The sequence below is a fragment of the Pezoporus flaviventris genome, unplaced genomic scaffold, assembly GCF_033815535.1.
Source record: "Pezoporus flaviventris isolate CSIRO_AGI_PZ_B2104156 unplaced genomic scaffold, CSIRO_AGI_Pfla_v1 ptg000083l, whole genome shotgun sequence".
NCBI lineage: Eukaryota > Metazoa > Chordata > Aves > Psittaciformes > Psittacidae > Pezoporus > Pezoporus flaviventris.
The window spans coordinates 12,253,166-12,268,834 of NW_026892631.1; the positions used below are offsets into that span (position 1 = coordinate 12,253,166).

Consider the following 15,669-nt stretch of genomic DNA (forward strand, 5'->3'; position numbering starts at 1 on the left):
TAAGGGGTAAACTTTCACAATTTGAGGTTTAGGTCAGCTGCATATCTATGCAGTGATTCCTGCCGTGGAACCAGGATCAATACCTAAGGACAGGACCCTCTCTTACCACTCAGGTGTGATGCATGGTCATGCTGAAGTTAGGCACATCACGATTGCAGCTGGTCAAGCCAATCTACTACCTCTCTCACATGCCCATAGTTGTTCTTTATTACTTCCTGTCACACTCCTTCTCCTACCAAGTGGTATATCATTCCTTATTCACAGTGAATGACTAACTACGCAGGTATTTTGGTTTAAGAAGTTTTCACCATCTACTGCCATCACAGAGGTACTCAGTACAAGGATCAGAGTCCAGAGTCAAAATTAACATGGTGATATTTTATTTTATGTTACTGCTACTTATAATTGCTGTCATTGCTTCTACCAGCCTAGGATAAATATGCCTCAAATCCAAACTCCCAAGTCCCTTTAGTAAAAGTAATTTTGAAACCCATGTGTATCTCAAGATTATTTTTCCCTATAGTCATCTTCCAAAACACTACACAGTACACGGCTGAAGGGTTCTCCAGGTTTCAAAATAAGCAAAACTATTATTTCAGTGCCTGTTGATCATAAAATAACAAAACACTAGTGCTGAGACATACTCAAAACATTTTACAACCCCATGGAACCAATCAAATCATGCTGTTGTCCTTATTTTCTAAGTAAGCCAGAAACACAACACCCTCTTCCTACAGTACCACAGGTTTTTATCCAAATGCAAACCCTCATTTATTCTGCTACAATCAAACCTCACACAGGCTGGGTGACATTAAAGACAAAAAAGGTCACAACCAAATGGCATTTCCACTTCAATGTAAACAGTTAGAAAAAAGCTGTGCTTTCTATCACCAGTGGTTTTCATTCTGGCAGTTAAATACTGCAACTTACTACTGAAGATGTAACCTTAGAACATTTTTTTCCACTGACTTAAAAAAGGAAAAATGCATCCCCTTGGTCAAATCTTATTCTAGTAAGTCTCACTTATGCCATGAATCCAAAAGCGTTCAGCTAGTTGGTAAAGGAAAGAAAAAAGAACCTTTTTCTGAGCCATGTTAGACATTCACCCACTTGATCCCCGGCCTCTCTATCTTTTCTGTTCCATGCTCTCCTCTTCTACATAGTTTCTCCCATGTCTTGCTTATTTTACCATACTAGGACAGAAAAAGCAACACCTCTGACTCTCAGAAGCTTGGGTACTAAGGAATGAGTTTGCTCTATTAACAACTACAAGCATGAGATATTTTCATAAGTTATATATTCTCCACAAAAATACACCATTCAAAATCAGACTAAAGAAAGGGAAACAATCCTAAATCTGAATTTTATTCTTGTTAAATACCACAAAGCAGAGAAATTAAAACTGCAGTTAACAGTTTGCTTGGCAGGAGTACGACACATAAATTGAAAAAAGCTTCTTTATCGTCAAATACAACGTATTTAACCAAAAACAATGGCCAAGGCAACAGCAAATCTGGTTTTGCATCACATTAATGTTAACACTAGTCTCCGCATTGTGCTTACAAAATACAAGGTGGTCAATAATTTTGAATCACAAGCTACCAGTTTGTCCTGACCCAGTAGAAAAACACATTTTTTTCTTTTTACCTTTTTTTTTTAGCAATTTACAGTTACAAATTTAGTTGAATAACTGCACAGTTTACCAGTGGTTTACCTTCCTTCAATATAACTGTGCTGTGGTGAAACCATACAGATTTTCAACCAATAAAGCCACTGGCAAAACTGTTGCGCTTGAAGAGTCTGAGAATGGTTACCATTTTAATTTCAAAAGCAAAACCAGCAAAACCCCCTGCATTCTCTCCCCTTCTCACCCAAATGAAACAAATACCCTTTTCTCTTGTATCTCCAACCCACGAGTATGCAGATCCTCATGTTTCAACTGTTATTCCCTTGACAGTGGTGTTCTCAGGGCTACTGACCATGACCATCCCACTGTTAGAACAAAGGAAGCAAAACCTTCATACTTGTATCATATTTCTCTCATTTCTATAGATACACTAGCCAATAATTACTTCAGTGGAATTACAATTCCAATTAAATACTACTACAGAATTTGAAATTACTTTAATAAAGTTAAAGCCATGGGCTCAAAGATAAATTTAGAAGAAAAGGGATGTATGGTAGATCTTTCTTTTTTCATTATCCAAAAATATTACTTTCTCTTCCTTTTATCTCCTCAGGCAAACAACATTATATTTTGAAATATTTTACTTTACAGAATTTCAAAAGAAAAGATAATATGCTCCCAATGGTCAAAAAAAAAAATCATATTTAAATCTATAATTTCTTTAAAACACACACACTGTTCTTTTCTCATCTATCAAAATGCATAAGCAATTCTAACAAAGTAGTAAGGATTAACTTAAAGCAAGACAGGTGTAATTCTCAGAGATATTTCTTAAATTCTTATAGTTGCTTTCCACTGGCCTCTCCTATATACAGTTCTTCCTCTCTTGATAACTTCCCTTTTGAGATATTCTTCTTTCTTTTTGTTAACCATACCATATATTTGGTAGTATTGAAAGATGGGGTTAACATCCCTGAAGGCAGCAAAATTAGGAAACAATGTACCAGTTAACTTCCTCTACTTTTGAGAGCATATCTGTATTCTTCAGCTTTTACTGACACAAGAATGTCTAGGTCAGCACTAAGTATGGAGAATAAACAGACAGTAAGTAGAACCATATTATTCATCTATGCAGAATGCTAACGTATCTCTTCTAATAGCCACACAAGTTGTAGACAAAACCCACTGATCAATCCCCTCTATAAAATAATTCTTACCTAAACCAGCCACTGTTAACTGTCTTTACAGGTACAAAAATAACCAGTTATTCACTACAATCTGCAACCAAGATATCAAGTCAGTGTAGTCAGCAGTAGGACAGGATTTAAATGAACTAAATGCAGACCTGCTGACTTGTCACTGGATCCCACTATAAAGATTTTTGGTCTAGAGGCTTGAAGTCAAATTCAGTAATAGACTATCTATAGAGCCCATTATTAATTGGCTGGCAAGAAAGATACAGTTCCTGGAATGACAGCACAACTTTGGTAAATACAAAATTACTACTGGGAGAAGATGCAGGAGTAATTCCATTTTTGCTGGGGTGTTGCTGTCCATCACAGGAATAAAGGCAGATGAAATTCTGTACAGTACATTATGAGCTATATTCTTAGACCACTTAGGCAGCAAAACTGTGATTTCCTCCTCTAAGACCTGTAACTAAAATGAGTAAGACAGGAAAAAATAGAAATCAGAAGCAAAAAAGGAAAATCCAAGCTTTAAACGAGACAAAGGAAATGTTCTTTGAGATCAAGGAAATCAAAGTGGTGCCAGTAGAACCCAGAGCTGTAATCCTCTCACAGAAAAACAGTGAAAATCAGACACAAGATTCAAATACTAGAGTTCAAGAGGCCACAGAGAACAGTAGCATTGCAAGGGCAACACATTGTTTAATCACTGTGAAATTCCAGATGACAGCACTGAAAGACAGAAAGAGAGGGAGGGAGGCATCAGTGCCTGAAAAAGAAAATCTGAAGAGCATAGGCAAAAAAAAAAATACACAAAAACAAAATACTACCAAGAATCAACCTCTCTTATCAGCAAGAAGCAGTGAAAGCTTGAGTGACAAAGGAAAACCAAAAATCAACAGATTCCAGGGTTCACTGGGAGAAAATTGCCATGACCAAGAAACTGATTCTTAATGGTATATTTTAATTATTAATATTATTCAATAAAGCCCATTACAGTTTAGAACTCTGCTTAGCCTGACAGTTTCCACTGTGACATCTGCTTTGATGGTTTAGCAAGGAAAACCAAAATATCTGCAAGAGTTACAAAACACTTCACCTGAAAATACACAAGTACTTCTCCAGAAAGAATACCAAACTTTACTCAGCAGATACTGCTGTCCACTTAGCAATAAAGGACAGCTCTGCATGCCACTTTAAGTAAGCTTTATCCTTGGAACACAGATTCAACCTCTTCCTGGATATTACAGACAGTCTTCTTGGAGTCAAACATTACAAGCTTTGAAAAATGCAAATATAAAGGAAAGCACTGAGTTTAACAAAACAGCATTAAGTGCTGGATGAACTGATAAAACAATGTCTGCCTCAGATTTTAACTGACAGTCAAGGAAGCGTAGACTCAAGTTTTCTAACCATTCTGGCCATGAAAACACAAAACTTATGGTATCACAAACTAATTTATCATAGAATAGTTTGGGTTGGAAAGGACCTTAAGATCATTCAGTTCCAACCCCCCTGCCATGGGCAGGGACACCTCACACCAAACCATGGCACCCAAGGCTCTGTCCAACCTGGCCTTCAACACCACCAGGGATGGAGCATTTACAACTTCCTTGGGCAACCCATTCCAGTGCCTCACCACCCTTACAGAAAAGAATTTCCTCCTTATATCCAATCTAAACTCCCCCTGTTTAAGTTTTAACCCATTACCCCTTGCCCTGTCACTACAGTCCCTAATGAAGACTCCCTCCTCAGCATCCTTATAAGCCCCCTGACAACACACATTGACATAGCTTTTTCTCCAGCATAAAATTGTGGTTATCTCCAAGGTCTCCAAGCTTCCTAGGTGGAGCTGAATAACATTCCAGCAGCTTGAAATACATGCAAGAGTAAGGTGAAACATGGCATCTGAAAAAAAAAAAACCCTGATTAGGTAACTAGCTGGATCTCCAGAAACGCATTAGTTATGAACAAGCCATTGTTAACTCACAAGATGTTTACAAGATCCTACCAAAGCTAATAAGACAATTGTTTTACACTATAGGCAGTCAGCCACTGCCTTGTCTGCAAGTACTTTCTCCTTTTTCAAGGAACAGTGAATTTTCTGGTCTTTCAGAAACGAGGACTGTGACTATGCAATTATACTTCCCTAAAGTAGCAAACCAACAGTTTTCGACACACTAGGATTCATATTAGGGTATTTGTGCAGTGGCAGCGGTTATGATTGACGATATGCAAAGATCTGATCTGTTGCAAAGAGGATGTAACACAAACCACAAAGGAACTACACACTTGAGCCTGTATTTGGTACCACATAATAAAGACCGTACATTGGTGATCTTGAGCATTTTCAGCCAACCTTTTTATTCTGGCAGATTTCGCAACTTTCTTTTGCAGAAATATTCTGCCTTTGAAAGATAACATATCTAGCAACAGCCTACAACAAAGTATCTACAAATCTCTGGTTGCACACCATGGCCGTCTTCCCTTGCCAACATTACAGATCTAAACACAAAATTATTCAAGCTTTCTTGAATCTGCTCACATCACTATTTATTCCACATGCTGTGAGACTGAACGATTCACAGCATTTCCAAACATGTAATGCTGAAATGTGGAGTATTATTATTACTTGATATTATTAGGTACCTCTGAAAAGATACACTTGTTTACATCACTTTCAATTGATCACCTTAAAATACGTAGCATGGTTAGAATGCGTGGATTGGGTTTTGCAAAGGTGGAGAAGAGCAGTAGCATTATAGTTGTTTCCTTTAATTGCTTATGTGATGTACAAAATAAAAGAACTGGGGAGGGGGGGTAAGCAGCTGATTTCTCAATATTTAAATTCAAGGCATAGTCCATAATCATATTTCTAGGTATTCTAACTGGACTAGTCATTTAGTATGTTATTATAGTCTGTATTCCTATGTCCTTGCATACAGGCATTTTAATCTACTAATTTTCCTTTATGAATCTGGAACAATTATAGCACCTACTTAAAAACAAGTAAAGATGTAAAGCTCTCAGAATGTACTAGTAAGGCCCTGTATGGTGATAAATAAGAGAGTTACTACAGTCCCATAGAAAATAAAATACTACTCTCTAAAGCAGTATCATCCAATGAAGCCTCTTTTCACCGCATCTTGATTGTCGTCATCAAGCAAGTCTCATGCAGAATCTACCACACACTGCAGGACACATGAAGACTCAACAGGTTGAGTCTGCTACACAGTATCACATTTTTTTTTAAACAGAAGTTTAAATAAAGACAAAATCTACCCAGTAGGGTTGTTGGCTTCATATAAATAAGGCCGTTACTTACTGAATATTCTGCATAAATGCACAGCTATATCCTTTTCTTCTTTGAATAATTGCTAGCTAGGACTTAATATTTCATTTTTATCTCTTGGGAAAGATTAGTAAAGCCTCTTGAGCCATAATTTCATACTTTTAGAATAAATAAAATAGTCACAGTAGACTGATACACGAGCCTAGCTCCCCTCTCAAACACACCAGCAAACTTCTAGACCACCTACTGGGAAAGTCAACTTTCTTTGTAAGTGCCAAATGGAAGATTTAAAGTACTTCTAGTGATAAGAAGTTTAATTGTGTTGATTTCTATTCATAAAGAAGGGCTTTTAGCACACTACATAATGACAAGAAAAACTACTACAGAAGGAATACAACTTATTTAAATGCCTTGGAGAGCTCTAGCATATGTATGATGCAGTCTAAGCGGATTCTATCAAAGCAGCGTTTGAAGTGTTTACCATTTCTGTTCACACTAAGTACATGCGCCTCCAGACAGCATTATTTTCCACAGACTCCACAAGGTAGCTGAGCTTGGACAGCATCTCTAGAGACTGCCTAGTCCAATCCCTCAGCCCAGAGCAGCGTCACCAAGAACAGATTGATGAGGACCACATCCAGTTGCTTTTTGAGTATTTCCAAGAATGGAGAAATACAAGCTACACGAGCTCTGAATACACTGTATTCCACTTACTGACCACCCTTGCAAAATGAGGGGGGGGTATTATATTTAAATAGAATTTTCTGCATTTCAATTTGTGACCATTTCCCTACAGTGACCAGCCTGGCTCCATCTTCACCATTTCCCCCCATCAGGAATTTATACACAGTGAAAAGATCTGCCCTGAGCCTTCTCTTCTTGAGAAACCCCAGCTCTCTTGGCCTTTCCTTGCACAACAGAGGCTCCAGTCCCTCAGTCACTGTTGTGGTCTTTTGCTGGACTTATTCCACTGTGTCCATGCATTTCTGGCACTAGATAGACCTGAACTGGACACAGTACTACAGACGTGGCTTCCCCAGCGCTGCCCTAAATCTAAAATCACCAAATTTTAAATTTTACTTTATCTGAAAATTCTTCATCCCTTCTCATGTTTCAGTTGTTAAGAGATAAAAACAACACAACCTTACCATTTTTTACAACTCAAGTGTTTAGAAAACTGGCTTTTACCTTCTAAAAACATAAAAAAGCAAATTTTATCCTAATCCTTTGAAATAAAACAAACTAATAGAAGAGTGGACAAATGAGCCAGCTATCTACAGAGCCTCCAAGGGTAAGGAGGATTTAACCACACCACTAAACCAGAAAAAAAAAAGTCACATTTCTCTAATTTGGTCAATTATGGCAGTTACTGTTTAGAGACACCTAATAAAATATCAGACCAACTACTTTTATTGGAGCTTAATAAGGAATTCTTCATAAAAGAGAAGGAAACAACACAAAGCATATACAAATCAGAAGTGAGTCTAAAAATGGTCATGAGATTGTCTTGGTCATGAGATTTTATTAGAAATACTGGGAGGTGACTTTTGGCTTTCAGGATTCATGTTTTCAAATTTGTAGCATTAAGGAAGGCTGTAAACTTAAGTTAAAAATTAGATGTTTTTACAGTCGCATATTCTTAGAGCTGAACCTTTAAGAAAAAACAACAAACACAGGTATCTCAAACCTCTGAAGTTAGACACACTGGAAAACTTAGTATGATATAGAACATTGAAAGAAAGGCCAAGATGCAATAGCAATAGTTTTTAACTTACATTTGAGTGTTTCTCCAGCATAAGGGATATGTAGCTTAAACCGATCACAGCTAGGTCCAGGGGTCAAGGATGTACAGCTAAAAACAAAGATAAGAAAAGAATGTGCTAAGCAGTTACAGATGGTGGCAAATACTGACATTATTCTACAGGGTAAAAACGACTGACATAATAAAGATGTTGAGAATACTAGAAATACTCATCCCTAGGATTCTAGAAAAGAAGAAAAGATGGGAAAGATGCAGAGGCCCATTCTCTTTTGACCAGCAGTTCTCATAACAGCATAAGAAACTTCAGGATCTGTGCCAACTATCTTTTTTTTTTTTCCCCATTTTAACACAAAAAATATATACACAATTGGTTCAAGAGTGTTATTAGAATCATATACGACTCTATATGAACTAGTCAAAGCCACCAAATTATCTACTTTGTATACAATTTTGCAGGTCACAACTCTGTCTGTGCCACAGTACCACGGTTACATGCCCTCTATCCCTGCCATTCAGATGAATCTTAGTCTTAATACACAAATGTTCAGCCACTTTTACCTACACTAAGCTTTAACTGTTCCCCTGTGGAAAAGTCTTACAATAAGTCTCCAGGTGAGCAAGTTTCAGATTCAGGTATTTGAGGCTGTGACAGCTGAGCACGTACGTTCATGATCTGTGATTATTGCATAACTCCTGTTTATCCAGAGCATCACAACAGCAGTTGGGTCTTACATTGATGAGCGAACATTTTATGAACACAAAAGTCACTGAAAAACTGTTCAGCATCTAGGGCAGAAATGATCAGCTTTTTCACAACCTTTGAAGTCATGTGCCAAAACCTTTGCATAACAAAGAACCAAAAATCTCAGCTGCAAAAGGAGAAACAGCAACACAAATTGTTTCACCGACAGGATCGGTCCCTGGAGCTGTCACCACTATGGGCTGGCAGGCATGATAGGTCCCAGCAGCAAAAATGCTGGAAGCCCTCAGCAGTACATTGCTACCCATATCCAGGGATCCCAGAAGTCTTCTTGCTAGCCTTGTATCTTTATAGCCCCAGCACCAGAGCTAGGCTTGTTGCAAGCCACTTAAAGCTCAAAGCTATACTGGCCAACTCTGGACGAAAGAGTGCAAACAAGGTAGACAAAGGTAAAATAACTTGACTAAGCTTATATATTGGACCACTGGTTGAGCTCTAATACAAACTGCTGACAATATAATGAAAGGAGATAGGTTTACTGGGCCATACACACACTAAAGGATAAAAGATGAGTAAGCGAAAAAGTAAAAACTTTCATCCTACCTTATCAGACAGAAACACAACTCCTGCAGCTCTGCTTTAGCTCAGAAGAGGCATCACAGCAAACAGGGCAATGCTAATTCATATCAGCATACTCTAAATGCTTTAGAGAGCCATTTTTCTCAGACACTGGCTCTACACTCCCTTCTCTTTACACTTGCAAGTTAAGGAAACCACATGTAGAAAATCTGAGACTGTTTTTATTCAGTGGGCTACATTTACTATTTAACCAAATTTCTGCCCACATGCAGTTTCATCAAAAAGAAGCAACCACAGAACTCTGGATCAATTAACTTTAATGACGCTTCGACAAAAACACTAGAAAACATAAGCAAACCACTTATGCACACCTAGAATCTAACACAGACGCAATTAACAGCCTACACCGATTCAACGATACACTACATTTCTTTCAGGATCGTTACAGAAATTAGAACACTGTCCTTGCAAATAAAAGGGAAGCAACAATGTCCTATCTTCACTTCAGAAAGGTCTTGTGAGAGCACCATGCAAATGTTTTACAGAAACAATACACATCCAACTAGTATCAGATGTGTGCAGAGCTGACTGGAAAGCAAGTTTCAAAACAGATTAGTTCACATCTTGCTCCATCTAGGAAGAATGAACTCACTGGGTTTTCTTCTGGTATAACACTACTTCACATTTCATTGAAAGACTGATGATGGAAAAGAGATGATGTTTATAAAACAGGCCAACAATTCTACCCAAAAGGGAATGCAGCATGCTGGATGACAGGACCAGAGCTGGAAAATGTTTAGATTTAACAGTCTGTATTACTTCTTTATGAATTACATCTAGGTAAGGCTTAGCCAGAATAGTAAAGCACCACCATTATCACTGGGAGCAACATCAGTTTGAGAATATGAAAGACTGAAGCTTCAGTGCAACAGAAATAACAAAAGAGTATAATTTTTTTCAAAGATGCTTTTTTTTTTTCAGTAGGTTAGAACAGTAAACAGGAGTGCCCATCAGTATGGTGCTTTAATGGCTGTCAATTTTACAGCTATAGATATGAAAGTATTATCTACTTTCAAGTCATTTCTAAGGCTTACATCATGTATAAGGCCAATTCTAGGAAGCATACCAAAAAAGCGAAACAAAAAACTTCTCTGCAGGTTCAAAACTATCTCTGCAACGTCCGTTAATATTTAATGGGAGATTCTTCCAAGGTATCATAGGTCACAGTCTGAGACGCATTTCTCAAATACCATCAAAATAACTTTGTTGTTAGCTTTTCAGCAGACAAAAAACTTTCTGATCCTGCAAATACCCTACAGTTTTTACTTTTAGTACAATGGGCCATTTGGAAATACTTAAGGAAAGTAGAATGTTCTATAACATCAAAATAAAAGCCTGATTTAATGGCAAATGTCCGTAAAAGCAATACTAAGTACCTAGATTACTGAACTTCACTAGAGATGTTTTTAATTTTACTGGTATAGAAGTGATAGAAAGTGACAATATTCACAGTCTTTCCTTCGTTCTTTCTCAGATTACTCTGGCTAGGCTGTGCAAGAGGCTTCAATAACTGTGACAGGCTGAGCAACCAAGCACAAACCTTACATGCATCCATTTGAAAGGAGGCAGCTACATCTCAGTATAAACAGTAAAAGAACAAAAGTTCTCAGGCAAATCAAAACTTTGCTATATCTAGCAATCTATATGTGACCTTATTTCAACAGATTGCCACAGATAACGGGCTGGCTACGGACATCTGCTTGAATTTCCTTAAATCACAGAACCTCTTATAATTACAAACGTGCCCAACCCAGAAGCATGACCTCTCTCTCCTCCAAAGTATAAGATTTTACATTTGCTGATCCTTTTAATTAATGTGGTCCACAAAAAAGTCACATTGAAAAGGAATTGCTTTTAACCAGGTCTGTTAAAGATTATCTGTTGTCCTGTTTTCACAGGAAATTGACGGATAGAACAGCAATACCTCATGTTGAATATTAATTTCAGAAGCTGACACCATCTCATGATGAATGATGTGCTATCTCCCTCTTCATTCACAGAAAAATATTACACTAGTTTGCACATCTTCACCTAAATAGTCAACATTTTACATAAGAAAGCCATGGAAGCAAGAATTAACACTCTGATGCTCAGAGCAGTGATATACATTAATCTTCATAACATGATTAATGCCATACCACAAGATCTCCCACAATGGTTTCCCTATTAAAACATCAAAGAATCATTCACTTGACAAGTTTCCAGGATGAAGGAATATCCTTGAAGGTATTGCTTAAAACCATACTGCCTTGTTCAGGAGCTGTACTGAGACCTACATTTGGAATCTAGTCGATGAAACTGAGTATGCAAGAAACCATAGCTGAATATAAACTCTTCCCTTTCTCAGCAGATTTTAGCTAAATTCCTTGAGCAAATACAGCAGATTAAGCAAGCTGAGATACATTACATTCTTATGAAATATGTATTCCAAGTAGAAGAAAAGTAGAACATTCCTTCATTAAGTGTTTGATGCATCTTACAGTTGGAATTGTCTGTGACCTGCTGGGAAAGGTTTCCTTCACAGCAAATACACCACACATAAATCAAACGAGTTCTTATTCAAATAAAAGGTCATCGTCAGCACCAGATGCTTAGTTAGAAATGTTCAGAATTCTTCACCAGCCACAAAAGGAAACAGGAAAGATTATCCAAGAGGGAAATAAATAAATAAATAAATAATTCAGGAAAGTTACTCAGTTTTGCTGCTTGGAATAAGGCATCAGCCTATAACAATAGTTGTGCCAGAAGGTATTTTTTTCAGAATCAATCCTTCTTCCCAGAGTATTCAAAAAGCCTCTGGAGAGGCAGCTGCAGGTGAGCTTAACATCATGGTCTTCTCTTCCACCAATGCATTTATAATTGACAATTCTTTTAAATGAACTCTTCTTCTGTTTTGCTTAAGTTAAAAACCAACCAACCAACCAAAAAAACCTTTCCCTTCTGAGCCACTTTGACAGGAGGACTGCAGTATTTGACAATAAGGAGGACTGTGGTAGGTTTCAATATGGTCTTCCTATCAACCAGTCATCTACAACCACCACTTGAAAGTATTTCCAAGACAAGCAGCCTTAAATTATTTGGGCTCTGGTAAGATCTTAGCAAAAAAATAAGTTCTGTGCCAGCTGAAGGGTCACAATGAAACAAGAACCCAAGTGTTTACTACCTTAATCCTTAAAGACTGGAGATAAGTGGTTAGTCTATCCAAAGACTTAACAAAAACCCAACTCATAACCCCTATAATTTAAGGAGCTTAATACTGAGACTGTCTAAACCAAACAGCAAGAAATGCAAAGGCTTCTTTAATCTCATGATGCTTAGTCTACTGCATTTGCTGTTCTTGAGGATCAGTACTTTTTGGATAATAGACAACATTTTTGTTCACCAAGCTGCTGATGTAAAAGCCAAGAAAATGTCACACAGCATCAGAAATACCCTGATGGAGAACACTGCTAAAAAAACCCACACACACAAATAAAAAGAGCAACACCACAAAGTACATTCTGACCATTGGCTGTATTCCCAACCCTTCCCATCTCCAGAGTACCTAGAATACGTTTCTAATTGTGCCTATGTGTGTCACACAAAGATACTGCTAGGGGGAAAAGGAGGTCAAGTTCCTTTCACATCACAAAAGGCTAAAGAAGAAAATGAGGATTATTTTTGTAATGATGAGGCAATTCAGTCAGGGGTTTAGAGGCTGAAGGTTCTGTCAGCAAGAGTCAAATATAATTCAGAGGCAAAGACAAGTAAATCCCTCATTACTAGTGAGAGGCAGCAAACTCAAAACTCCACCCAAAGCTCTTATGTGGTCTTTGCTAAGAAAAACACCTTCATGTTCAACGCAAGTAGAACAGCCTCTAGATTCTTTTTCCCCTCCCCTTTTTGTAGATGGAAATCTGCTCCAGTGTTGCTTGAAGACACATTATTTTGCCCCGTTTAATTAAGAATTAATTGCAGAATTCACAACAGATGGGTAAGTCATCTACAGAGGCATTAAGAATAATTAAAGTGTATGGAGGGGGGAGGAGAGTGGAAGGCAGGCCAGCAGGTGACAGGGATTTTTTTGCAAGGATCAAGAAACAGAAAAATGGCAAAAGTGACATTTTAACAGCTGACACTGGTAGTGAAAACCTGTATCACACTCCAGCTCCATGCAACAGCGCACAATGCTTTACAGGTTCCTAGGAGCCTGCAAATACACAAGAGTACTGAGCAGCTGCTACTGAAAACCAACAGATCCAACCAAAATTCTGTCAATCAGGCCAAATTTGAAATGGGAAAGATGGTCTAGTCAACCAATATTCATCTTCAGTTCCCCTTCCTTGTACAAACATATGCATTACACATATGAGACAGAAGGACTTGCACTTAAAAACACAAAGACACACACCACTGCTTTCCAGTTACAATTAGAATGATCACTACTTAGTTACATATTTTAATTAAAATATTAAAATCTGAAAGCCCAGTGATAATTATTCCCAGGAGCTTTCCAACAGATAAAAAAACCTCATAAAACTATTTTGCAACCTAGCTGGTTTCTTTAAACCTAATAGAAAATTAAACTATATATAGAGTACTTTTGGTATTGTTATACTGATGATGACATCGTTTATAAATCCTGTTAATGTGGACGATATTCCATAATTGTAACAGCATTTCAAGAAATAGCTCTGAAGTGGGAAATTCCAAGGTGTCTCCACATATGTCAGCTATATTCCAAACAAAACCTTCATCTTCTCTCAGTGCTGATCTTACTTTATGCACATATTTATGTTTTCTGGTATGAAGCTCATCGTACTAACTGGAACTTTCAGAAAAGAGGTGGGACACTAGGCAGAACACATACCCTAGGAAAACAACGCCTCGCTTCCCCTTCCGTACCCACAGGCAGAGTAGAGTCTCTTAAAAAGTAAAGTTCAAACAACTAAGATTGATTCAGCTGCCAGCAACCTGCTTTCACTAGAAGCACTGCGCAAAAGCATCCAACGACTAGTGTCATTAGTAAAACAAATACAGTAGCTGAATGTTAACAGAAAGTGTAGATTTACATGATATGAGTGAGAGCTTGCCAAAGCACATGTTGCAGGTGGGGAGAGCTCTAGGCCTGCTTCTAGAACTACAAATTTCCTTCACATCTGCCCTGGTCTTGTGGCAGGTATCCCCCAGTTTCCCAAAGTACGGCTACATCTGCTGGAAGCAGGCATTCAGCCCAGTCTCTAGGAGGGAAACAGAGGATGCACACATATGTATTTTCATATATATTCTCAGAGAACATCTACATTAAAAGAAAGCATGTACAAAACCTGTATGATCGGGATACTTTTTTTAGCATCACAAACTATCTGTTCATTAGGCCTAGGAAAGCTGGTTTTAGAAGAGCTTTTCCCAGCCACCATAGGACAGGTTGGAAAGAGCCACTACAAAAAGGAGCATTAAGACAGAGTTGCTAACCAGCACCACATCTTATATACTTTAAGGTGTACTTGAAAGAAAATCTCCAAAGAATAGTCCATTTCAAAGGCTTCCACTTGTAAAATCCCCATAGTTTAGGGTGGGAGCTCATTATTATTGGGTCTCAGGGAGCTAATTACGATACAAATTACAACCAACTGACAAAAGAAAATTTACAACAAAACATGCTTTACAAACATGATTTTCAAACATCTTTTATAATCAAACTGATCACCTTCGTAAGCAAGACCTTTTACAGTCTGGTAGTTGCCTGTAACTCTTTACAAACTACACATGGCACACTTGCTCCCCAGAGTAACAAAAGAGAAACAGAAGACGGAAATTTTAATGAAGGAGCGATTGGAAAAAACTAACAGGAACAAGACAATTGCAATGGGATAACACCCAATGCACACCCAAGTTTTAGTGAATCTGCAGCATCATAAACTACCTTTCCATCACACATTCAGGCAAGGGAAAAGGGACTACTTCATTGTAAGGTAAACCCAGCTGTACTTCAAATCCTTGAAACTCATAAGCAACGTTTTAGAGAACACATGAGAGAGTGGCAGAAGCGTCCTTTAGAGTTACTACATCTCTTTCTCCTCCTGGCAGATTTAAAGTTCTGCTTCATATTTTCACAACTGCCATTTGATTATGCAGTACTTGGTAATGAATTAGAATCTAATAATCTCTCATGTTCTACCTCTGCTGTTCTCTAATGTGAATTCAATTTCTGAAGAAAGAAAAAGAAAACCACCAGATAAGGAACATTTTTACTTTTAGATTACTCTAAAAGAGAACCATTCTTCACCAAGAACGAATTACAGTCTACCACCTGCAGTTTCAGATCCTTTCAGTGTTCACAGAAAGAGCATATTCATACAGCAAGTCACAAAAGCTAAGCTATTATAAACATACCTTTCATAAGTCATTTAGCATTGCTCCCAACATTGGCTGTAGGAGCCATAAAGTCTCTTATTTTCTAAGCCATTTATTTCACCCAAA

The 15,669-nt window shown here is 37.8% G+C and overlaps 1 protein-coding gene across 2 annotated transcripts in view; it reads right to left on the reverse strand.

The window, feature by feature from the left end:
• Nucleotides 1–15,669, reverse strand: part of BABAM2 (BRISC and BRCA1 A complex member 2) — a 161,563-nt gene that overhangs the window by 134,319 nt on the left and 11,575 nt on the right. For both annotated transcript variants that reach the window (XM_061475250.1, XM_061475251.1), the window contains one exon: nt 7,882–7,958. In XM_061475250.1, coding sequence (XP_061331234.1) covers nt 7,882–7,958 — 77 coding nt within the window. The remainder of the gene's footprint in view (nt 1–7,881; nt 7,959–15,669) is intronic.